This window comes from Helianthus annuus, chromosome 16 (genome assembly GCF_002127325.2).
Source record: "Helianthus annuus cultivar XRQ/B chromosome 16, HanXRQr2.0-SUNRISE, whole genome shotgun sequence".
Lineage (NCBI taxonomy): Eukaryota > Viridiplantae > Streptophyta > Magnoliopsida > Asterales > Asteraceae > Helianthus > Helianthus annuus.
In genome coordinates, this window is record NC_035448.2 from 130558459 (window position 1) to 130584925 (window position 26467).

The 26467-nt window shown below is 37.0% G+C and overlaps 3 protein-coding genes across 10 annotated transcripts; all 3 read right to left on the bottom strand.

Annotated features, from left to right (window-relative positions):
* Positions 1 to 885: 885 nt before the first annotated feature.
* On the bottom strand, positions 886 to 5027 carry LOC110917363. Of its 8 annotated transcripts, none has more exons than XM_022161931.2 (6): positions 4821 to 5027; positions 2888 to 2942; positions 1706 to 1813; positions 1593 to 1641; positions 1378 to 1476; positions 886 to 1061 (listed from the first exon to the last, which is right to left on the bottom strand). In XM_022161931.2, exons 3-6 carry the CDS (start codon positions 1783 to 1785, stop codon positions 906 to 908), a joined length of 384 nt encoding a protein of 127 aa, XP_022017623.1. In that variant the 5' UTR covers positions 1786 to 1813; positions 2888 to 2942; positions 4821 to 5027; the 3' UTR covers positions 886 to 905. The 8 variants fall into 8 exon arrangements, 4 of the variants coding, with proteins under 4 accessions (XP_022017623.1, XP_022017624.1, XP_022017622.1 ...); XM_022161932.2 differs by having other exon boundaries at positions 2888 to 2960; XM_022161930.2 differs by having other exon boundaries at positions 2888 to 3006.
* Positions 5028 to 17139: 12112 nt separating this feature from the next.
* Positions 17140 to 17763, bottom strand: LOC110919592. Its single transcript, XM_022163863.1, has one exon. The coding sequence runs from the start codon at positions 17761 to 17763 to the stop codon at positions 17140 to 17142; it is 624 nt and encodes a 207-aa protein (XP_022019555.1).
* Positions 17764 to 19636: 1873 nt separating this feature from the next.
* Positions 19637 to 20997, bottom strand: LOC110919591. Its single transcript, XM_022163862.1, has 2 exons — positions 20445 to 20997; positions 19637 to 20319 (listed from the first exon to the last, which is right to left on the bottom strand). Exons 1-2 carry the CDS (start codon positions 20995 to 20997, stop codon positions 19637 to 19639), a joined length of 1236 nt encoding a protein of 411 aa, XP_022019554.1.
* Between the last annotated feature and the right edge of the window lie 5470 nt (positions 20998 to 26467).

Genomic DNA, 26467 nt, shown 5'->3' on the forward strand with positions numbered 1-26467 from the left:
AAGGGTACACAATTTTGTTTCCACATTTCTCTCCCCTTGAATACTCGGTTGCCTTCCACTTAGAGATTGGACAAGCATTACCTTATTTTCACAATTAATCTCCACGCGGTGTCGTGCCATCCAATCCATACCTACTATCATTTCGAATTCCCCCAAAACCATAGGTATGAGGTCGATATCGAATTCTTCATCTTCTATAGTGAACTTACAATTTCTACAAATCTCGTGTAACACATAGTTCTTACTATCGGTTATTTCTACCTCTAAAGTATCGGCATTCGTTCAATCTTAAATGAAGGATGTTGTGTGATTTCATTTGAAATAAACGACATAGTGGCTCCGGTATCGAACAAAACATAAACTGGTATGGAGTTTAATAAAAAGATACCTGAAACCACGTTCGGATGGGACTTGGCTTCTTCGGATGTGATTTGAAACATCCTCCCTTTCGCCTTAGAGCTTTCCTCATTCTTTCCCTCCTTCTTCGATCCTTGCTGGAGTTTAGGACACTTCGACTTAATATGCCCCTTCTGGAAACAGTTGAAGCAAGTCTTCGGGTTGTTAGGGCACTTGTAGGATGTATGCCCTTCTTCACCGCATTTATAGCACCCCTTCTTACCCAAAAGGCATTCCCCAGTATGAAGTTTCCCACATGTCTTGCAAGGAGTAATGACACGTTTTAATGACACGCTTTAATGACACATCTTAATAACACGCATTTATGACACGCGTTGATGACACATTTTAATTACACACGTTTATCACTTTAATGGCAACATTTATGACACGCATTGCGTGTCACGGTTTTAATTGTTTAATTTTTTTTAGAATTTCAAATTTTCTTTAGAGAACTGAAACAATATATAAATCTATTTCATGACAAAATACACAAAAACCAAAGCAATTCATTTCATAGTCATATGTAAAATATAATTCAAATATCTTAAGTTAACAAAAAAAATACTATTTATCGTACATACTTCAACATCTAAAATAGTCACTTGAAAACAAAGTTGCCCCATAACTCGAACACCTTCACGTATTCCATCAATATCCTCATCCTGAGAAAAATATTAAAGAACCTAAATACATACACTTTGATATGAAAAACAATTAATGAGAAACAAAATTATAGAGCCTAAATACATGCACTTTGATATGATAAAAAAGATGATATCCACACAATTATATTCTCATTCCATCCGGTTATTTAGTTATCTTTTCACCCAGTTTCTTTTATATGCAAATCAAACACACAAGTCTCATCAAAATCCCCAAAATTATAAACTAAATTCAATGATCTAAAAAAAGTTTTGCAACTAATTAGCTAACAAACTAATAACACTCCAAAAGTAACCATTTAAAAATAGTACTTACGTTGCCATTGGCTAGTATTTCAATTCCTTCTTCAACCACCTCTTTCATGAATTTCAACACATTATAGCCAGATTCAGTACCTCCCGTCTGATATGGACACTACACAATTAAAGATTCCAATTCAGTCGATGATGTTAAAGCTACAATTTCAACACATGTACACTACACAAATAAAAATACTGATATGTTTCTTCCAATAAGAAATAAGTGCTCACCTTAGCCTTAACCCAATTGACAGTTTGTATAGCATACAAGGCCATTGCCCTATAAAATTAAGAAATATATCATAAAAATATAATATAATTTTTCGATAATGTATATTATTTATGCATCAATAATTTGCCTCAACATCGAATTGATTGTGCTATTCCTTATAGAATCAAGATAATAGCAAGTATATGTTTTCATGTCCAAAACTGCCAAAACCCAATGTCTTCTACAAAAACCAAAAACCAAAAACCAAACTATGTCAAATAATATCAATATAATAGTTTTTTTCTTTAGGGTCATTTACATATACCCCCTACTAAGATCAATTATTACATATTTACCCAACCCTTAAAATCAATTACATATTTCCCCTTCCTAAACCATATATATTACATATTTACCCATTTTATTAAAATTAATCTTATTAAATTACTATTTTACACTTAATGAACCTATTAACTAACTATTTACATATTTCCCTTTTCTAATACCATCAATCACTCTAATATTTCTCAATTATTCAACAACGTTGATCTTCCAAAACAATATCATTCATGTCAAAAAAAAATCATATAAAGAGTCACCTTTTGTAAAAGAAAACAAAATTCTACTTAAAAGCTAAATAACTGATACTAACAATTTTGTTTAATTGAACTAAATAGCATAACACAATCACACATAAAAAAGAAGAAATTTAATTCAGATTAAAATTAATTCTTGCATGCAAAATTAATACTATAAAGAATTTGCAAAGACACATCACAAAATAATGTCACCAAAGTATCTTAAACCAATTAATGGTGTTAATGAAACAAAAACAAACTCATTAAACACCTAATGACTCCTCTAAAAAATCTATGGCCCTACCAGCGTCAAACTTTCAGACAAGCAAGACCGGTTTCAAAAAAAAAAATGCTCGTTTAGAAATATGGAGAATCAAAACTCAAAAGAGGAATTTTATTTTATTGATAACACAGGCTTCTAATAACTATTGAGAGGTAAATAAAACTTGTTAATTTAGGCTATACAAAAACTAAAAAGAATCAAAGATGCAAACCAGAAAGCGTCTACTGGAATAGTAAGGAATATAAGGCTAACTAGGTAATTTAACTAAAAAAATGGGAAATATGTAATTGATTTACTGGATTGGGTAAATATGTTATTAAGCCTCTTAATAAGGGGATATATGTAAATATCCCTTTTCTTTATGAATGTCTCCTACAAAAACCCAATTAAGTCGAATAGTATCAAGATGATAGTTTTTTTCGTTATGAATAGTTATTTAAATGGAAAATCATACCCGGGATTGTAGGGCAATATGATGATGTCATTGTCCTTTCTTGTAGACAACCGATCTGCAACCAAAATAACACCTTTTGGAAAATCATACCCGGGATTAGGCTCCTTTTATCGCTAAATCTGCTTCCTAATTAAGAAGAGAGTTAATTACACAGAGATTCCTATGGTTTACCCAAAATAACACTTTTAGGTCACTAACTTTTTTTGTATTAAGGCCAACTGATGTTAAAAATTCCGTTAAGTTTGAATTAAATAACTGTTTTACCCTTAAACAACCAAATTGACATTATATGTAGATAAATCAAATTTAATTACAAGGACCACTTTTGTAAATTTTTAAACAAAATAACAACAGAATGGTTCTTCAATTTCTTAAGAGGACGATCAGATTTTGGATGAAACTCCTATTCTTTTGCCAAATGCCAATGAATCTAGTAGTTCTAGTTCATGCATTATGGTCTTATGGATGATCATATTTTAGCTTATACTTTTGATCATGATATTAAATCTAATGTTTATTATTGTTTTTCTTAAGAAAGCTCCAATGCTTCAGACTCTCCTCCCAGTTTATACCACAATAATTTTTACTTTTGTCCTTCTAATACACCTATGGAGGGTGATAGTAGCAACTTCATGCCACCAAAGAAAATCCAGCAGATGATCACTTTTATTAACATGTACGATGATGGATGATGATAGCGAAGAGACTCATAAAATAAAGAAAAATTTACTAACAAAAATAGTGGAAGAAGAAATGTACAAAAAACAAAGCACTTGTAGCTCTGTTATTTTTCAGCTCGAAACCAAACAAAGCGCTGCATAAAGTCAGCAGCTCGTTAACTTCCAACCCAGCCAAAAGACGCCTTTTCCACTTCCAAGCATGAACTCGACCGTTAATTGAATCCTTTACCCGGTCACTTTAAGTGTCTAAAATTTAACCATCAAACGATTCGAATGCTTCTCAAGAATTTAACGGAAGAAAAATTGTAACTGAGAAAACTCGGGCTAGTAGAATTGCTGCAACTGATCCCCAAAGCATCAATTTTCAGAGGCAATGTCAGAGTTTCGAACTCACGGTCGAAACGACATCAGTTTGAAGAACAAACTCATTATGAGAAGATTTTTATAGCTTAATGTTAACTTATATTTTCAGAGTTTCAAACTCACGGCGTTACCGCCGTCATTCTAGAAATGAACAGAGAAGACGATGAAGAAGATGAAGGTCAGGGACATCGCAAAATTCTCAAATTCAAATAGTTCAGACATAATTAATCACATCTATGAACAGAAATAAAAACACAAAACCTACAGATTTTATTATTCACGAAATAGTTTAAACTAATATGCCCTCGCCATCCAAGCGCATACACGAAAAATCATCGTCAAGGTCTACTAAACCATCGCCATCTACTTTTAGATAAATTCAAGGGCTTGATATGTCTAGAGATAAAGAAGATTTACCAGAATCGCGTACAAAAGATGGCGATTTTGGCCTGATAACTACAAAGAGAAATGTTGAGAGACTGAACTACAAAGCACTGCATGATGTGAGTTTTCACCTCTTAAATTTGGTTGGGTTGGGTTGTATTTGATCTTAAACAGGCCAATTTAAAAGATTAGCTCAAATGTATCAAGTAAAAAAACGAAAACGAGACACCATCAGGGTGAGTCATACAAGTGGCGAATGTACTTTCAAGTTACAACTTGCACTTGTGGATCTTGCTAGGAGGTATAAACTTTCTCCAAATATACTTTTGTATAATTATCAAAACCCTAACTAACATGTTATGAGACATATTCTACATTACAAAAACCCTAGCGACAGATTTGAAGCAGATGATGTAAACTATTAATGGATTAAACTCGCAATTAACAAACACTAAAAAATAAAACTCGCAATTCATAAGCAGATGATGTAAACAGTTGAAATTTACCGGCGGTTGCAGTGGTGAGGCGATTCGTTGTTTTCCGGCGGTTGCAGTGGTGAAGCGGCCTGGCGTTTGAAGTTCAATTTTTATTCTCCGTCAATGAAGTTCAATTTTGATGTGACTGAGTGTTTTAACTGAGAGGGTGATGGATTTAGTTTTAGAGAGAATTCCGGGAAGTGGGTGTGGGAGTTAATAGAAAAGATTGAAGTTCTAAATTGATGATTTTTTTTTTATTTCAGAAGAGGCGCGTGAATTATAAAAGGGGGTGTTCTTTGGGCAGGGATGGTTCTGGGTCGGGTTCGGGTCGGGTATTGGTAATCCTATACCCATACCCCGTTTATAAAATCGTGTCTCATATCCGACTCAACACCCGTGGGATATTTGTCGGGTAATTACCCGTCGAGTATCGGGTATACCCACGGGTATCAGATATACCCATTAGTTTGTTAAAAGATATACGTTGAGATTTCCAAATTCATTTTTTACTATAATTTTTTTTATAAAACAACTATTATAAATTAAAAATGTATATTACATACATATAACTTTTATTATGAATTAATAATAACTTTATAATACGTATACCTTATATGTATACCCGTCAGGCTCGGGTATTTTTGTCATCCCTATCTTTGGGTTTGGTTCTCAGGTTTCGGGTTTTTTTGGGTTTTTAGTCTAGATATTTTAACTGATAACTGAACCATACTAGATTCAGCTAGATGTTTCCCAGGTTAGTTCGGTTCAGGTTTCACCGGGTCGGGTTTCTCGGGTATCAGGATTAAATTGATGTGGGCAACTCTTGTAAAGGCTACTGAATTTGAAATCTTGACTCCATGTGAAGTAAAATTAACCTGGATTTGTTCCATCTGTGTTAGAATAATCTACCGGTGCATGAATGGTTAGATCTTGAATAATGATATCAATGTACATATATAAATAAAAAGTTTCTTATTAGATACCGTGTTAGAGATTTAAAACAAAAAATCTTAGACCGGCTAACGGGTTGACCTGCTATAAACTAGTTGAACAAACCACAAAAGCGAGTCGATCAACTAGTGCTATCGAGATTAAATAAGCGGGAAGATAGAACACATGTAAAAATTTAACAAATAACAACGAATACAAAAACACTCAACTAGTGCTATCGAGATTAACTAAGCGGGAAGATAAATGGTCGATCGATTGAAACATACCCTTGTTCTATCGGAAGTTTGAAATTGAATGGATCGATTGAAGGTAAATCCTGGCAAGTTGGCGTCTTGGCGAGTGACGATGGAGAAATCGAATAACGATGGCCAATGGGGGTTTTGATTAGGGTCTTGCACTTCTGAATCAAATGGCGGGTTGAGACTTGAGCATTGATTAACGTTTCACATTTTAGTATTTGAAATTTTGACTCAATTACTCAAACAGACATTTAAGTATTGGATAATGGACTATTGGTATTGGATTTCAATTCGAATTACCTAAATGAGCTCTCTTTGGATCTTGGACCAAACATTGTTTATGTTGGTTTCTAGCCATTTCATTAAAAATGATACACACACAAACACAAATATATATATATATATATTTAAAATAAATCGAGCCAACTGAGCCGAACCGAACTGAGCGGACATTTGCTCTTGCTCAGTTCGTTTACAAATCGAGACGATCCGAACCGAGTCTTTTTTTTAATTGAGCTGAATCGAACGAACAAATTCCGAGCATTTTCCCCGAGCGAGCATCAAACGAGCGTTGAGCGCCGAGCAATTTGAACAGTTGTGGGGTTGGGGTTTCTGTGGTGGGGTTGTTGGTGGTTAGAGGAGGGAGGTGCGGTGGGGTTGGTGGTTGTCGGCATGTTGGCAGGATGGGGCGGCTCTTGAAAGAAGAAAGGGTTGTGGAGGTGGCTGATGTTTTGATGAAGAAGATGGGGATGATTGTGGGAGATAATAAAGAGATAGATATATATATATATATATATATATATATATATATATAGAGAGAGAGAGAGAGAGGCAGTACTGTGTGTGTACGTGTTTAGAGAGTGAAAGATTTTTAATTTTATAACGATATTAATTTTCTAATATATTAAAAAGATTTTTTTTATTAAAAAGATTAACAAATAAATGTGTAGAAAGACTAAACTACCCCTATTTGACCAGATTTAACAAGAAATATTAACCGAGGTGTAAAGGACAATATGTGCAAGGATTTTTCCTATAAAGGGCAATACCTGTCAAAATATGTTGAAAAGGACACCGCCTGAAAAATGATATTAAGATAAAGGACAAAACCTGTAATTTTTCCAAGTCTAAATTTTTATAAAAAAACCTGAAAACATATATTAATCGGTACAAATGTCTAGTTTAGCGTTAGCAGTCATAAAAGTCTAGTTCCACCACTGGTCAAGGTGGTGCAGTGGTAAAGTAAATGTGTGTTGTGGTGTGAGAGAGAGCCATGTGCATATTTGGTGTGGAGGGAAAATGCCCACTAAAAGTCAAGGAGAGACTTTTACTCCTTCTTTATTCAGGGATAAACCCTATCCATTTGATTAAGGAAGGAAAGGCCCAGATCACTTGAAAGGCCCGTGTTCCAGATTAAGGACTTTAGCAGCGACTTTCCTTTGACGCCACCGAAAGTGTTGCCACTATCACTTAAATTTCTTGTAGTGATACATAAATTGACTATGCATATTCAGTTTATCACAACCTGCCCCCATAGAATCCCGTTTTTCCACCTCCCAACTCTCAAATTACTTAGAATATATTGGAATTTGAAATTGTTTCTAATAGTTTGTCGGGTTTTTCGGGTGAACCCGAAACACCAAAATCATATCCACTGGTTAAGTTCAACCGAGTTATGGTTTCACCCTTCATTTGGTTCAGATAAGTAATTCAGGTATGATAGTTTTTCGGGTCGGGTGATATTGGGTTCGGGTTTTGGATACCCCATAAATTAGATAACACAGAATGATCTGATGATACACATAATTCAATATGATTTTTAAATGATGACACACCAATATAGCGTCATAAAAATAATAAGATGACACACAACGATGACACACATATTTCAATATGATTTTTAATCACAGCTAAACGATGACACACATATATAGTGTCATAAAAATTATAAGATGACACACAACGATGACACACATATTTTAATGTGTTTTGTTTTTTTTTTAAATGACATTTAAAAAATGACACACAAATATAGGTGTCATAAAATATTCAGATTTTACCAATGATGACATTTTTTTTATGACATACACGTTTACGTGTCATAAGATTAATGTGTGTCATTGTTCTTGTGTCATTAAAGGTCTTTTTTCTAGTAGTGAATAACGCACGAGTAAGATTGGGAAATCCAAAGTAACGAACAGGATACGATTATCCTAATTGATAACGATCTTGTTAATATTTGATATGCTAGATATAATTTCCAATAAATATAGTTTAAAAAAATAATTATGTAGATATTACAAATATGTCTAAAACTTATAAATAAATCAATAAATCATTTGGGTTTAAAATAATAAACCTTGATCTTATAATTAGTTACAACAAACAGTTATTTACTAAGATAAAATAAACATCTCTAAAAGTAAACCCCAAATTTTGAAACTAACTGTTTAAAATATAAATATAAAGCAAGTTCCATTCTGATTATATTACCCAAAAGAAGATTTGTATGCAGCGATAAATTTTGTGTTTGATTATGATCATCAGTTCTTTTAAACAAAAACCGTCGGTCATCATTATTATTGAAAGAAAAGAACGACACTGATAAGTCTTCGATTCAATTTATACTTGAATATTAGTCTAACAGAAACCAAAGAGTTCCTATTAACAATCACCAGTTCAATTGTGTATGAATGAAACATATATGAGTTGGTTTGAAAGAAGCGTATACCGAAATGGGTCGAGTCGAGCTCCGTCGTTCACTGTACGGCTCAGGCAACGATACGAGTTCCGATGTCGTCTTTCTTGTCTCCGACCATACTCTGGTGGTCTTCTCCGATTGTAACGTTTATTATACCAAAGGTTAACAAGAGAAACGTAGATTGTTATGAATGTGTTATACCAAAGGTTAAGCATCTGAATGGGACAGGAAGTATATCGACAGAAAACGAAAGGAAATTGAAATGAGAAAATGTATATACCGAACAAGGGGTGTCGCGTGTTCCGACGGACCCGATCGTCTTCTCCGGCGATGGTAAGTGCTCCGGCAGCGGCGGGTGTCTCCGGCGGCGTCGGTTTCGAAACAGGGGGTGTTTGTGAGTTAAGAGATGTGAAGATGAAAAATGATGGGGTAAACGGGTTAATATAGATGATCGAATTTATGATGCGTGATTAATTTCTTAATCGGTTACGGAAGTCGTGGAGGCAAGAGTCCCGAAGGTCAAGTTGTGAGTTGAATGCTTCAGTTCAGGGATCTGGAATATGGGCCGTCATTTGTGTGAAGAAGATGATACGCGCGTTTGCTAATTTAAAGTTTGTGTTTGGGAGTTCTACACCAAACACTTGTGTGGTGTAGTGGTTTGTGCGTGTGTGCGATACGGGTCTGGTCGCGGGTTCGAGTCCCGGCCAGCCCCTTTTTTTTATTTATTTTGTTTTTCATATTCTAACTTTCAAAACATACACAAACAGTCCCTGTAGTTTAGTCTGATTAAAAATACATACTTAATCCCTCACTTGTTAACTTATTAGTTAACTAGGTTAGATAAATCTAATTCTTTAATAAATAATTTAGATAAATAATTAATTAAAAGAATGCATTAATTACATAAAAAAAAGATAATTAATTAGTTTTTCTCTTCTTTTTTTTTTAAATAGTTAAATAAACAACTAATTAAGATAAATGAACAAATAATAAATAAAATAAATAAGATGAAAATGATTATAAAAATTTAAACGTGTTTTGTGATACAGATTTTAAAACGATTCCTCATCAAGGGTTAGGATTCGATGTTTTTACATTGTTTAACGTGCTTCAAGTGTTTAATCAAGAATCAAGATTCATAATTGTATAATGTTTCAACACCAGTATTTGCGTAACTTCAACACGTAAGTATGAACAAAAGTCTCGTTTTCATTATGATCAATAGTCTGGGATTACAAATTGAAACGAAATGAAATACAAAGGGAGTACAAGTTTCTAAATAAGGAAAGTACAACTTGATATGCCAAAATAAGAAAGCGCGAAAGTACGGAACGTTACAGCTTTGCCCAAATGTGACATATGCCTGTACCATCACTCGGGCCAGTGCAGGTTGAGGAGATGCGAATCTTGTGGTAAGAAGGGCCATTTGAAGAATACTTGCTGGGCTGGCACAGGTGCTGGTCGTGGAAACAATGGTCATAGAGGTTTTGGTAACAATAATCGCGGTGGGAACGGAAATGGGAATCGCAATGGTGGAAATGGTAATCGGGGAAATGTTGGAAACCAAACTAGGAATCTGGGAGCAAACAATGCTCAAGGTGGTAATGGTAACATGCTAGGACCGGGATGTTTCAACTGCGGAGAAGCCGGACACTTTAAAAAGGAATGCCCTAAGCTCAACCAAGCTCGTGGAAGGGTATTCAACATTGGAGCTAGGGAAGCACGCCAGGGCCCGAATGTTGTCACTGGTACGTTCCCTATAAACCAACGCTATGCATCTGTTCTGTTTAATACTAGTGCCGATTATAGCTTTGTATCGTTAGAATTTAAGAATATGCTTGGGTTAACTGCTAGTAAGTTAGACGTTCCGTACTCGATCGAACTGGCTAATGGAAAGCTGGTTGAAACAAATGAAGTCATTAGAGGAGGCGTGATCGGATTGGGAGAACATGAGTTCACTTTGGATCTACTGCCAGTCAAATTGGGAAGCTTCGACGTGGTAGTAGGGATGGATTGGCTGTCTAGCAACAAAGCCGAGGTGGTTTGTCATGAAAAGACCATCCGCATCCCAATGGCCGATGGAGAGACGATTGTAGTTCACGGAGAGTAGCGTGATACGCCCTTAAGGATCATCAGTTGCCTGAAGGCTAGGAAATGTTTGAAGAAGGGATGTGTTGCCTTCTTGGCACACATCATGAATAAGGAAGCCGCTGAGCCAAAGAGAGAAGACATTAATGTCGTAAGGGAATATCCTGAAGTCTTTCCAGAAACCTGACAGGATTGCCATCACAAAGACAAGTCGAGTTTCATATTGACTTAGTCCCAGGCGCCGCGCCGGTGGCTAAGGCACCTTATAGACTTGCACCATCAGAGATGCAGGAGTTGTCGACGCAACTTCAGGAGTTGCTAGACAAGGGATTCATCAGACCAAGCTTCTCGCCTTGGGGAGCTCCAGTTTTGTTCGTTAAGAAGAAGGATGGTAGTTTTCATATGTGTATAGACTACCGCAAGCTTAATAAGTTGACTATCAAAAACAGATATCCTTTGCCAAGGATCGATGACCTGTTCGATCAACTACAAGGTTCATGTTTCTACTCGAAGATCGATCTATGATCAGGTTACCATCAACTGAGGATACAAGAGGAAAGTATTCCTAAGACTGCTTTTAGAACTCGATATGGACATTACGAGTTCCTGGTTATGCCGTTTGGACTAACAAACGCACCAGCAGTTTTCATGGACTTGATGAACAGAGTCTGCAAGCCGTACCTCGACAAGTTCGTAATTGTATTCATTGACAATATTTTGATCTACTCGAAGACTAAGGATGAGCACGAACAGCATTTAAAAGCTATTTTAGAGCTACTTAAAAAGGAGAGACTGTACGCTAAGTTCTCGAAGTGTGAGTTTTGGTTACGCGAAGTCCAGTTTCTTGGACATGTGGTTAATGGAAATGGGATCCATGTGGATCCTACAAAGATTGAAGCAATCAAGAATTGGGAGACTCCAAAAACGCCAACCGAGATTCGACAATTCTTAGGGTTGGCTGGTTATTATCGAAGGTTCATTGAGGATTTTTCTAAAATCGCTCAACCTCTGACCGCACTCACACAGAAAGACAAGAAGTTTGATTGGAGCGACAAGCAAGAAGAAGCGTTTCAGTTGTTGAAAAACAAGCTTTGTGACGCACCGATTTTAGCTCTACCCGAAGGCACGGACGACTTCATGGTATATTGTGACGCCTCGCGTCGGGGTTTAGGCTGCGTGTTGATTCAGCAACAGAAAGTCATAGCTTATGCTTCGCGCCAGCTGAAGGTACACGAGAAAAATTATACCACGCATGACTTGGAGTTAGGCGCGGTGGTATTTGCGCTGAAGATCTGGCAATATTATTTGTATGGCACAAGATATATAATCTTCACTGATCACAAGAGCTTACAGCACATTTTCGGTCAAAAAGAACTTAACATGAGACAGAGACGCTGGGTTGAGCTATTGAACGATTACGACTGTGAAATCAAGTATCATCTAGGGAAGGCGAATGTGGTCGCTGATGCCCTAAGTCGAAAGGAAAGAATTAAGCCCATAAGGGTTAGGGCTTTGGAAATGATTATCCAGACGGATCTCTCATTGCGCATTCATGCCGCGCAGAGAGAAGCTCTCAAAGAAAGGAATATCGAGAATGAATACCTCCGTGTGATGGAGAAGCGGTTGGTACCAAACGGGGAAGGAACCTTGTGTTTCATGAAACAAATTTGGGTTCCTCGGATTGGAGGATTGAGAAAGGTTGTTTTTGATAAGGCTCACAAGTCACGATACTCGATTCATCCAGGAGCGGATAAAATGTACCAAGATCTTAAGGATTTCTATTGGTAGCCCAGGATGAAAGGCGATGTTGCAGTATATGTTGGCAAATGTTTAACTTGTGCCAAAGTTAAAGCCGAGTACCAGAAGCCTTCAGGTCTTCTACAGCAACCTGAAATACCCAAATGGAAATGGGAACAGATTTCCATGGATTTCATAACGAAATTGCCAAAGACGCCCAAGGGCAATGATGCAATTTGGGTAATAGTAGACCATCTAATAAAGGCTGTGCACTTCCTGCCAATCAAGGAGAAGGACAACACGAGTCAACTTGCTGAAATATACATGAGGGAGATTGTTGCACGCCATGGAGTGCCTCTCTCGATTATCTCTGATAGAGATGGACGCTTTGTGTCAAGGATTTGGCAGTCTTTCCAAGAAGCATTTGGTTCTCAGTTAAATCTGAGTACAACGTTTCACCCACAAACGGATGGCCAGAGTGAACGAACAATTCAAACATTGGAAGATATGCTGAGAGCATGTGTAATGGACCTGGGTGGTAGCTGGGACAATCACTTACCATTGGTCAAATTTTCGTACAACAGCTACCACACAAGCATTGGAGCAGCACCATTTGAAGCTCTTTACGGATGCAAGTGTCGATCACCGCTATGCTGGGCTGATGCGGGTGATAGACAGCTGGTTGGCCCAGAAATAATTCAAGAAACAACAGACAAGATCTTTCAAATTCAAGAGTGCATCAAGGCAGCTCACGACAGACAGAAAGGCTATGCAAACCAAAGGAGGAAACCTTTAGAGTTTCAAGTTGGGGATATGGTTTTGTTAAAGGTTTCACCGTGGAAGGGTGTGGCACGCTTTGGGAAGCGTGGGAAGTTGAATTTGCATTACATTGGCCCTTTCAGAATCCTGCAAAGGATTGGGCTTATGGCATACAAATTGGACTTACCTGCTGAACTTAATGGCGTTCATGATACATTCCACGTATCGAACCTGAAAAAGAGTCCAACTCAAGAGACAGTTGTCATTCCTGCCGACGAGGTTCATATCGACGACACACTCTACTTTGTTGAAGAACCGGTTGAGGTTATGGATTGGAAAGTTAACAAGACACGCCAGAGTAGTGTCAAACTCGTCAAAGTTCGATGGAATGCACGACACGACCCAGAATTTACATGGGAACGTGAGGATCATATGAAGGCCAAGTACCCACATTTTTTCCCCAAGACCCCTGCAACTAGAAGTAGAACTTAAAATTTCGGGATGAAATTTTCTTAACGGGGGGAGAATGTGACAACCCTCACAAATACAGGTACTGTACAAATTAATTAACTTTAATTATGTGCTTAATGACTGTGCTTGATTACAACTGACACTTTAAACTGCTTACTGATTTATGTTACATACATACATGTGCATCCCTTCACATGCAGTCACTCCACTTATTTTATACAGACTCTTAGTGACAAACCTGATGCCCAAAGCACAGTTAGCATAGTGAGCGGATAACTCAGACACGTGCTGACAATGCCAGCACATAGACAGACACTATATTGAGGCCAGTATGAGCCAGGGACAGGGTACTACACGAGTATGGAGTGTAGGAAGTGAGGACCATAAGACTGTGTCACTAGGTGATAGTTTGAGTGCCGGAAAATGCCTAAAACTCAGTTTAAGTGCAGAATTCTGCATTTTCAGCAACAATTCAGCTTTTAACACACTCGTATTATACAGAGAATCGACTAAATGGTCCTGAACGCTTTCCTAAGTGTTGGAAATTAATTTCGTTACAAAAAGATGCATAAAAGACACAATGCGGTACAATTTAACACTTTAACGGAACGATACGTAACCGAACAACTGGACATTACCCGAGTCACCAAAATTTTGTCAGAAACATTACTTCATTACTCTTAAATAATTATGGTCACAAAAATCCCCACACACTATAGGAACATGACATGCACTCACTATTCTAGAAAATACCCTTAACCTCCTAATTATTTACCCACTAATTATCAAATTTTACAATTTACCCCCCCCCCCCCTAGCAAATCTCGGCCATCATCATCACCATATATTTTGTTTGGATTTTTTTTTTCTTAATTGTGTTGGCCAAAAATCTAAGTAATCATTTCTCTAGGATTGCCTAGAGTGGCTTAGTGAGTTCCAATGCACCTTATATCATCACCGCCTTTAATTCACTCTCACTCCTCACTCACTCTCTCTCTTTTTCGGCTCCCCATAGCCGAAGCCATCACCACCACTTCACATCACCATCTTCTTCATTATCATGTCCCATTCAAAGCTTTGAAGGTGATCCATGGAGGTTGCAAATTGAAGGGCATTCAAAGGAGCTTTGTTCTAGTCTTTTTCACCATCTTTTCCCATCATCTTCACACTAGAATTTCTACCCTAGCCTTGTGCTAGTAGTAAGTCTTACACCTTGCTTCATTTTGTTCTTAGTCAAGATATGTAGTATGTTGAAATTTACAAGAACACTAAAAAGTTTAAACAAGAAATATGAACAAGAAACATGTTGATTTACATTTTCAGCCGACTTCAACAGGCTGTAACTGGACCATTATAAATCGAAAAACTGATTTTCTGAAGCCTAAATTATGTATTTATGAACAACCGATCAAATGGCACTGGAATCGTAATTTTTCGAGGTTGTTTACTATTTTTAAAGGACTGTTTTTAGACAGCAGCTCAAGCTGTGTTTTTACTGCAGAAAAAGTGTGTTGTATTCGGAGTCATAACTAAAAAACTGAGTAGAAACAGCTCATGGAATTTTTATTGTAGATGCTCACCGTTGTCACGGTGATCCTTCAACTGGAATTCCGTCAATCGGACTTACGATTACTTTTTAGTGAATTATTCCGTAGACTGCAATCAGAAAGTAACAAATCTGATTGCAGTCGGTAAATGAATTTCTATAAAATATTGGTGATGAACTGGACCCCGATATTTTTACATAATAAAATTTGGATCGTGTGAGACATTTTGTAAAAATTTGGGAATTTTTGGAGAAGGTTATCTATTTTATAAAAATCCTCGCAAACAGTCCAGTTTTGATTAATAAAGCTGAAACAACATAAGTAATGCTTTGCATGTCTAAATGTCGGGTTGGTTATTTGAGAACGATCTACGGGATATATGTAAAAGAAAATGATTTGCTATTAAGCATGGACACCTCCATTTACAAAGGAGACCATGGAGAAATTTTCCGAAAATCCAACACTTAGTAAATATTTTCTAGACAAGAGTTACTAGAACATTAAACGAACAAATAGCCCAACATGACATATGATTAAGTTAAAATATTAACTATTTTGACAAATAATTATCACGCGGAACAATATAAGAAACGTGACTCAAAATACTAAACTCTAAGCCAAGGCACGGCCATTCGTCTAATAGACATTAGTACGTTGTAGGTTGTCGTGTAGCGGACAGAGTTTGAGATTCGATTCAAGACGTACTACGGTGAGTTCATGTCCCCCTTTTCTTTTAACTGTTTTCAGTTTTACACTTCGGGGGTGAAATACATGTTACAATTTACAGACTCTTTTATAAATGGTATGGTTAGCTTAAGGAGGGTTTAGACACTTAGATCATGTGAAAGGTGGGTACAACACTTAAGGCCATTAATTCTCGACGTTGGACCGAGGGACATGAGTGATAGATCTATTTGGGTGTAGCGAGCCCACACCCATGAGGCCGGGGAGGCCCATAGTAGTGACTGTGTCTTACAGCTGGAGGCCCGGTACAAAGTTGCTAGGTTTGAGTCCTTCCTGCACCGTTTCACACATACTAGTGGCTTTGCAACCCATTGGTGATCTCTTTTATTTTATGTTTCCTTAATGGCTACATACCAGGGTTTTCATACATTCAGACGCATTTCAAAGGTTTATACACATACACATGAACTCGCTCAACTTTTTGTTGATATTTTTAAACTACATGTATTTCAGGGAATTAATCGGATCTGGCAGGTGATGCATGTTGGCTGCGCACTAAATAAGGATGCCATCCAGGGTCGTAGGTTTGGGAAGTGTAAACTCCTTCCTGGACGAGTTGCATGTCTCAAATCCTCGTTTTGTTGGTAGTCTTTCGTTGAGTCTAATGAACTCATTTTAAACAAGTCATGGTTTGTATTGTAATTCGGTTGACATTTTAAGACAATTGTTGTTGTGCATTTTTCTAAACGACATGAATGGATGAACAACGCGTATTTTTATCATATAGCATTGTTGTGATTGTTGCTATGGTATTAAGAAGTCACACCAAATAAATCCACGCTTCTGCAAAAGCCAGGGTGTGACACTTGCTCTGCTCTCCTGTTCGATCGACCAGAACCCACACAAAACTCTGTGTGGGGGGTTTTGAACTCTTTTATTCTAATTACCTTTAATTTTTGATATGTTAGACCTTTAGTCCCTCAAGTTCATCTACTTAATAAATTTTAAACTTCACCCCTTTATTATTTATATCATGCATCAAATCCCATTAACTAAGTTAAGTTTTAAATAAATTTTTAACTTATCAAGTAAACATTCTTGGGGTGTTACAAGTCTACCCTCCTTAAAAGGGGTTTCGTCCCCGAAACCTGGGCACATAACAATTTAAACATTTACATACCGAAGAGAAAAGGGTAGTGCTTCCTCATTTCATTCTCCGCTTCCCATGTAAGTTCCGACCCCTTTCGGTGTTGCCATTGAACCAACACTTGTCTAACGGCTTTGTTGCGAAGATTCTTCACCTTAACGTCTTTAATGGCTATTGGTCTTTCGACATAATTTAACCTCTCGTCCAACTCGATGTCATCGAGAGGCACTAATGCTGTTTCGTCCGCAAGACACTTCCTCAACTGTGATACGTGGAAGGTATTGTGAATCCCGTCTAGGGTAGGAGGTAATTCTAATCGATATGCAACCCTTCCAACTCGAGCCAAGATTTTAAAAGGTCCAATATAACGAGGGCCTAACTTACCCCGTTTGTGGTAACAGATTATACCCTTCCATGGAGATACCTTCAGCAAAACATAATCTCCGACTTGAAACTCGATAGGACGCCTCCTCTTGTCCACATTAGCTTTTTGCCGATCCTGGGCTGCCTTCAGTCGGGCTCTAATCAAATCAGTCTTTTCATTTGTCACTGCTATTAAATCACTTTGCGCAAGTTCTCTCCGTCCAACTTCGCCCCAACACACAAAAGTTCTACATTTCCTCCCGAATAATAGTTCATAGGGAGCCATTTGAATACCACTATGATAGCTATTATTATAAGAAAATTCCACTAGTGGTAAATGGTCATCCCAATTCCCGCCAAAATCTAAGGCACAAGCTCTTTACATATCAACAAGCGTTTGGATGGTTCGTTCTGATTGACCGTCAGTCTGAAGGTGATAGGCTGTGCTTATGTGTAGCTTCGTGCCCATACTTTCATGAAACTTCTGCCAGTAATGAGAGGTAAATCTAGTATCCCGATCCGAAACGATTGACATGGGCACCCCGTGTCGAGATACGATCTCATTCATATAAATTTCCGCCATTCTCTCAGAAGAGTAAGCTTCTCGAATAGGTAAAAAGTGGGCACTTTTTGTGAGTCGGTCCACGATTACCCATATTGTCTTGTGCCCTTTTTTCGTTCTAGGAAGCTTGGTTACCAGATCCATAGTTATCTCCTCCCATTTCCAGACCGGAATTTCCAAAGGTTGTAACTCCCCGTATGGTTTTTGATGTTCTGCTTTCACTTGGGAGCATGTTAAGCATTTCGAGACATACGTTACAATATCGTGTTTCATACCCGGCCACCAATAATTGGTCTTCAAGTCCGGGTACATCTTGGTTGCCCCGGGATGAATTGAGTACCGTGACTTATGAGCCTCCTTGAGTAAAGCGGTCTTGACTTCGCAAAATCGTGGTATCCAAATTCGACCGAATCTTGTTCTGAGTCCGATCGAATTTTCTTCTAATTTCTCGGCTATCTCTTTTATTCTTTCTTTCTTCGGGTCTTCCGCTCCAAGCGACTTTATTTGGGAATCTCGTATCATATCAAGTAAACATGGAGTAACTGTCATCTTCATGGATTTTATCTGGATCGGAGGTGGAGAATCTTTTCGGCTTAACGCGTCTGCCACCGCGTTCGCCTTTCCCGGGTGGTAAAGGATATCGCAATCGTAATCTTTAATCAGTTCCAACCATCTTCGTTGCCTCATATTCAAGTCTTTCTGTTCGAAGAAATATTTGAGGCTTTTGTGGTCCGAGTAAATTGTACATCTCGTACCATATAGATAATACCTCCAAATCTTTAAGGCGAACACTACCGTTGCCAATTCCAAATCGTGTGTTGGGTAGTTTACTTCATGTGGTTTTAATTATCGTGAAGCATATGCGATAACCCTTCCCCTTTGCATCAAAACACAACCTAAACCCTGATGTGAAGCGTCTGAATAAACAACCAGGTCTTCAGTCCCATCCGGTAATGTCAAGACCGGGGGACTCGATAGTTTCTCCTTTAATATTCGAAAGGCCTCCTCCTGTTCTTTACCCCACACAAACTTTTCTTTCTTCCTCGTCAGTTTTGTTAAGGGTAATGCTATCTTCGAGAAATCCTGTATGAACCTTCTGTAGTACCCCGCGAGGCCTAGAAAACTTCTTATTTCAGTTGGATTTTTCGGGGAAACCCATTTCATTACGGCCTCAATCTTTGATGGATCTACTAGAACACCTTCCGAATTGATCACATGACCCAGAAACTGCACCTCTCTGAACCAGAAGGCACACTTTGAGAATTTCGCATAAAGTTTTTCCTTACGGAGAGTTTCAAGTACTTCACGCAAATGTCTCGCATGTTCAGCCTTACTTCGCGAATAGACTAGAATTTAATCTATGAACACGATCACAGATTTATCCAGCATGGGTCGGCATACCCGGTTCATAAGATCGATAAACGCTGCTGGAGCGTTCGTCAACCCAAAGGACATAACTAGGAACTCGTAATGTCCATATCGGGTTCTAAATGCGGTCTTTGCAATATCTTCTTCTTGTACCCTGACTTGATGATATCCCGAACGTAAGTCTATCTTTGAGAACCAATTCGCCTCTTGTAACTGATCGAAAAGATCGTCAATTCTGGGTAAGGGGTAACGGTTCTTTATGGTTATTTTGTTCATTTCCCCATAGTCGATACACATGCGCATCGATCCATCCTTCTTTTTTTACAAATAGGACCGGTGCTCCCCATGGTGACACACTCGGGCGTATAAAGCCCTTATCTAGTAGATCCTGTAATTGTGTCATTAACTCCCGCATCTCGGTGGGAGCCAATCTATAGGGAGCCTTCGCTACCGGTTTCGCACCCAGACTCAATTCGATGCGAAACTCTATTTCTCGTTTGGGAGGAAGTCCCGGCAATTCCTCCGGAAATACATCCGGAAATTTGTTCACGATCTCAACATCTTCAAGCTTCGGGAGGCTTTGTCGAGCGTCTACTGCATAAGCTAGGTATGCTCTACTCCCATTAAGTACGTATATAATGGCTTGAACAAGGGTACACAATTTTGTTTCCACATTTCTCTCCCCTTGAATACTCGGTTGCCTTCCACTTAGAGATTGGACAAGCATTACCTTATTTTCACAATTAATCTCCACGCGGTGTCGTGCCATCCAATCCATACCTACTATCATTTCGAATTCCCCCAAAACCATAGGTATGAGGTCGATATCGAATTCTTCATCTTCTATAGTGAACTTACAATTTCTACAAATCTCGTGTAACACATAGTTCTTACTATCGGTTATTTCTACCTCTAAAGTATCGGCATTCGTTCAATCTTAAATGAAGGATGTTGTGTGATTTCATTTGAAATAAACGACATAGTGGCTCCGGTATCGAACAAAACATAAACCGGTATGGAGTTTAATAAAAAGATACCTGAAACCACGTTCGGATGGGACTTGGCTTCTTCGGATGTGATTTGAAACATCCTCCCTTTCGCCTTAGAGCTTTCCTCATTCTTTCCCTCCTTCTTCGATCCTTGCTGGAGTTTAGGACACTTCGACTTAATATGCCCCTTCTGGAAACAGTTGAAGCAAGTCTTCGGGTTGTTAGGGCACTTGTAGGATGTATGCCCTTCTTCACCGCATTTATAGCACCCCTTCTTACCCAAAAGGCATTCCCCAGTATGAAGTTTCCCACATGTCTTGCAAGGAGTAATACCACCCTTCGACTTATCTTTCCTTCCCTGATCTTGGAACCTCGCCTTTTTAGATGGACTTGCATTTATCCCCTTTTCTGTCGACCTCTTTTCACCACGTTCCTCCAGTCTTTTAATCTCAATTTTTCTATCCCGTGCCAAATTGATAAGCTCGTCAAGGGTTTCACTTTTTGAGGGAGTGATGAACTCCCTAAATTCTGCCTTCAGTATACCATAAAAGCGGTTCATCTTCATTCTTTCGGTCTTCATAAAATCTCCGCAAAACTTCATCTTATCCATGAAAGTGTTTGATATTTCGTTTATCGTCTCGTTTTTCTATCGGAGGCGTAAGAAATCCTCCTGAATCTTATCAATGGCTGACTGAGGACAGTGATGTCTCATGAAGGGTTCCTTAAATTCTTGCCAAGTCATTATTTGGAGTTTATCCTCACCTATTTCCTTGCTATACGCATCCCACCAATCTTTCGCCTGAAAAGAGAGTTGACCAGTAGCGAACATCACCTGATCTTCCTTATCACACCGACTTCGTATAAATATTGCCTCTATATTCAAAATCCATCTTTGGCATGCTATCAGATTGATTTTGCCATCATACGTTGCAGGATTGCATGCCATGAAATCTTTATATGTGCATCGTCGTTCCTTGCTTTTACCTTTAGATCCCTCAATCAATTCCTTCAATTCTTCGATCTTGCTAGTCATCATTGCATCCACAACTCCCAACACTCTACTTTCTACTTCTTGAGCTAATCGTGAAAGATTAGCTTGCATAACCCCTTCCGCCACTTCTGTGACTTTGTTATTAAATGCTTCTTGACGAGCCGTATCATCATCATCATTAACACTTCTTGCATCTGCCATCTACACAATATCATGTTTTGCGTTTAATACGAATCATAAGCTTTTCAATATATCATAGTTCACTAGTCCGTATTTACTTCATTTGCATTCTTACATTTTAAATTTTACTCCTTTTTAAACTTTCATCATTCATTTAGTGTCATTCGACACATTACTTTCGACTTTACAATTTTTCATTCCACCGTAACCACTATTTGTGATTACATATATCTTATTAGGCCTTATATGGACTCTACATAATCATTAAATAGGCTTTCGGACAAACCGGAAACTCAAAATGCGAAAAACAACACCAAATAAAAATTTTTAGCGGACTGAAATTCCATTGGCCGTCGGCGACGGCCTCACATCCCGTCGGCGACGGGCTTTAAAATGTGGCGTCGGCCACTTTGTCCGTAGACAGCCAATTAAGGCGTCGGTCCAAAGGGGGGCGTCGGCGACGGCTGAGTAGCCCGTCGGCGACGGCCTCCCGAATGCTGAAACGCTGCTGAACTTAAATTTTGGCTGATTCGACCATTTCCCGGGTCCGTTTTCAGCCACACGGGTCCAGGGAGTACTTCTCATTTTACCCACATTATCACTTCTTAGCATACATAACTTTAAAACTTATGCCATGAACACATTGTGCATACTTATATTTACCGGTAATTTAAATCTTTACCTCTTAGCGGTCTTGGAGCGAGCACACTTTTGAGCGAGCCGTTAGTTTGAGTTCAAGCACTATTACTTGTGCTCGAATCCCTCAAACCTCGGCTCTGATACCAACTTGAAACGCCCCTAACTTATCATTTTCAAAAGATCTTAACGTGGAGGATAAATTTTTAGAATTTCCGGCATGACCCGTTCGTACATAGACCATTAACACCTGTTTTATACGGTAAACCATTTCAACATAAAACACCCTTGATAAAAACCCAAAACGGAACGTTTACGTTTTTTACAACATGACTACCACTAATAAGTTTTATCCAAACCATAAAGACATCAATATACTACATAAGTCAAAGTACATAAGACCAAAAGTTTAGACCACGTTAAAATAACTTATGACGGAAGCGTGTAGTGGGCGTAGATCAAGTGTGCTCATTCCAAATTGTCCAACCGCCTAGGTTGAGGATTTACCTACATTCAACATAAACAAATGAGTTAGTATCTCTTTGCTAACACCATTAATTAATAAACCGATTCGTCTCTATCACGGTCTTACATCTTTCTACTACATTACTAACCGTTAGACGGTTCATTACATGCTCGCCTCAATGTAGAGACCAAACATACCTTTCTTAACATACCCGCTATCGACGGATACTAGTTTTTTAAACATAACTTCCTTCCGATTCGTTCATGACGAACGAACATATTCCTTACATACACTTACACTCCAATCCGAAAAGGACGGATCGAGTAGACCTTTATTCGTTACGAACTTAACTTCCCATACCCGGTTCAACTAGAATGAACCGGATATAATGCATTCTCCTCCATGACTTATTCATTTCTCATAATCCGTTTATGACGGATCTTACTTTATACTTCCAAATAACCATAGATTCAAATATCACAATTTTAACATACAACACAATACTACATTTAAGTAGTAAACTTTAAACTTGGACAATTATGCTCAAAACAACATCAAGTTGTTACAAATACTACATTTAAGTAGTAAACTTGAACAATTAAATTTGTTCACAACAACACCAAGTTGTTTTTCACCAAATAACATTTTCTAACACGCATGTTAGAAAAAAATGTTATAACAAGCACATTATAGAATCGAACGTCTACATAAAACGTTTTTCAAATATATAGTTTATAAAATAAACCATTTCTCATCATTTTTAATGCACACATAGGCAATTAAATGTTTAGATAAAACATTTCTGTTCATTATGAACAATCTCTAACCCCGTATTCATGATACACATTTTCTAACACATGTGTTAGAAAATTTAATTCGTTTTATATATACGAAACATGACCAAATTAAAGCATTAAATGTCATTATTAAAACTCATCAAATGCCATCAATAAAACTCTACTCAAGAGTTTCACCATATGAAGAGTTAAAAGTCTCAATAATTATAGACTTAAACTCTAATAAAACTCATCAACTGTCATCATTAAAACTCTACTCAAGAGTTTCACCATATGAAAAGTTAAGACTCTCAATAATTATAGACTTAAACTCTAATAAAACTCATCAAATGTCATCATTAAAACTCTACTCAAGAGTTTCAACATATGAAGAGTTAAGAGTCTCAATAATTATAGACTTAAACTCTAATAAAACTCATCAAATGTCATCATTAAAACTCTACTCAAGAGTTTCACCATATGAAGAGTTTAATTAGTAATTAAAATTTCACTCAAATGGATTTAGAAATCACAAATTAAAGTTGGTGATAAATCCCACACAACTACACCATCACTTTATGGTGATTTAATTCTTGAAGCCAATCAAACATTAACTTCAATGTATGCCATTTTATTTCTTAATCATACAAAGCATTAAAATCAATGCTACAACAAATTACTTATATAAAATGTTTACATAAAACATTTCAAAGCATTTGTATTTTAACCATTTTTTAACAATCTTGTTAAAATGAAAGAAATTCTGGCGTGCACGTTAGAAATATTAACATTTCCACAAAATGTTAATTCGACTTGCTAAAAAACACATATATGGTTCAAATAAATAAGTCATTTCTAATATACACGTTAGAAACTAAACAATTAAAAAATTGTTTCCAAACTAACGCGTTTCATGAACGTTTCTTACGCACATGTTAGAAGACAAATGATTACAAAAATCATTATAAGACTTATTTGTTCATATCAATCCATGGGTGGATGAAAAGTCTACTTTAAATAGAGACGTAATTAGAGACATAAAACTCTAATCAAGTAATATAAAACTCTTATTTAAAGACATAAAAAACTTTAACTTAAGAGAATTTAACGTTTACAAAAACGTATGGTTTACACCAATAATTCCAGTCTAACACACATGTTAGAGAATTGAACGTTTACAAAAAAACGTATGGTTTACACTAATAAACTCGTTCCAACACAAAAGTTAGAAAAATTAACAATTCCCAAAATCGTTTCAAAAACCAAACGGTTGAACCAAAACTATTCGTTTTGTACCACGATATATGATTTAAGATTGTATCTCAGTCTCAAGAAATCCAAACACAACAGGTTGTACCACATACATATTTCCCAAAAGAACATATTTATAAGATCATAATCTTTAAATATATATATATATATATATATATATATATATATTTTATTATAAATCCTTTTGTGAACCCAAAATCCTTATAAATAAGGTTTTAAGATTGTAGCAACAATCTCATGAAATCTGTTTTAAGTTTGTAGGAACCAGGTTCACCTTTTATAAAATATAATCACAAAATATATATTAACGAGACTCTCGTTATTCGTAGGAAATATCATAGTACAATACCGGTTGCAGTAATTAAATAAAAGGAATATAAAATATAATTATATATACCAATCTTGATTCAAGTCGCATCTCTGGTGGGTTCTTCACGCGCACTTGATAGCATCTTAGACTTGAGTGTTCATCATCTTGAGTCTTGAAAAATACTCCTTGACTGCAACAAAGAGCACATAAAACATTGACGATTTTGGTTGAGGCACGTGTTCAACACGTTTCCCTTAAAACAGATTTCGCGCCTCTACTAAAGACGACGCGTCTGTCTCCCAGGGTACAACAACCGAAGCAGTATGTACTGCCGGAGATGGCCACGCGCCCGAGGTTATACCGGATAAAATTATAGTGTTAGAACTTGTGGAAAATAATGATATGAAGATGATGAAATCGAATAGAGAAAATATATCTCTCTAAGTACCCAACACATGGGTCTTCAAGTATATCCAAGAACTCTTCTAATTTTTTCTTCTAAAATTCCACTTTCAATTCTCTACTTGTAATTAGCTTCATCAAGTTAGGTACATAACCTACTTTGCATACAAGAGATATGGGGTGAAGAAGAGTCTCACTTTATTAGAGATTTTATTAGAGAAATAAACTCTAATAGAGACTAATAAATTGACATAAAAACTCTACTTAAGAGTTTATCACCCATATAAAGAGTCTAGTAAATAATTATAATTTTACTAAATTATAATTTCACTAAATTAATATCCATTCACACCATCTAAATTTCCAACATTATGTATGTCATTGTCATATTTTCCTTTGATGTAGGTGTTAAAGTAGTAAATTATATATACAGTAGAGTAAAAAAACGCACACGAGAGTTTTAATGATATTTTAAAAACTTAATGGGTATAACCTTATCTGTGGGTATATCTGTTACCTGATGGGTAATTAACTAACAAATACCCAACGAGTAACGGGGTAGGTATGGGACAAAGAATTACCCGACACGAATCCAACCCAACCCATTCCCATTCCTATTGTCAAGATCACTGAATACTGTTTTCAAGACAACAAAAATTTGCAAATTAATATATAGGAAAATTATTTGATTAAATTTTGAGACAATCGATTATAATTTTCTATTAATTGTTATCATTATTATGTTTTTTATTATTTTTATTGTATTTTACGGGTATTTCATGTTTACTATGCTGAAGCCATATATAATTAATAATTCTTAGTCATTGTTCTAAAAAGTTGTAGCGAATAGTGAGGAGTTTTATCTTAACGCCTCTGAAGTGAAGTTACAAAATCAAGTGTATGTGAGATGTGATAACTTTCATACTCAGATGTGTAGTGGGAGAAGAAAGATAATGCTTCATTTTTGGGTAATATCTGTCATGTGACGGTCCAGTCAGCTTTTGGGTATTATGGAGCATTATCTTATAACAGGTGTAG

Coding starts and splice junctions, on each gene's coding strand:
- LOC110919592 (XM_022163863.1), bottom strand. CDS start 17,763: ATGGCTCCCTATGAACTATTATTCGGGAGGAAATGTAGAACTTTTGTG.
- LOC110917363 (XM_022161931.2), bottom strand. CDS start 1,785: ATGAAAACATATACTTGCTATTATCTTGATTCTATAAGGAATAGCACA. Junction 1,642..1,705: donor TTGAGGCAAATTATTGATGC/ATAAATAATATA, acceptor TTAATTTTATAG/GGCAATGGCCTTGTATGCTA. Junction 1,062..1,377: donor AAATACTAGCCAATGGCAAC/GTAAGTACTATT, acceptor TATTTTTCTCAG/GATGAGGATATTGATGGAAT.
- LOC110919591 (XM_022163862.1), bottom strand. CDS start 20,997: ATGAAGTTTTGCGGAGATTTTATGAAGACCGAAAGAATGAAGATGAAC. Junction 20,320..20,444: donor CCATCCGAACGTGGTTTCAG/GTATCTTTTTAT, acceptor CCGATACTTTAG/AGGTAGAAATAACCGATAGT.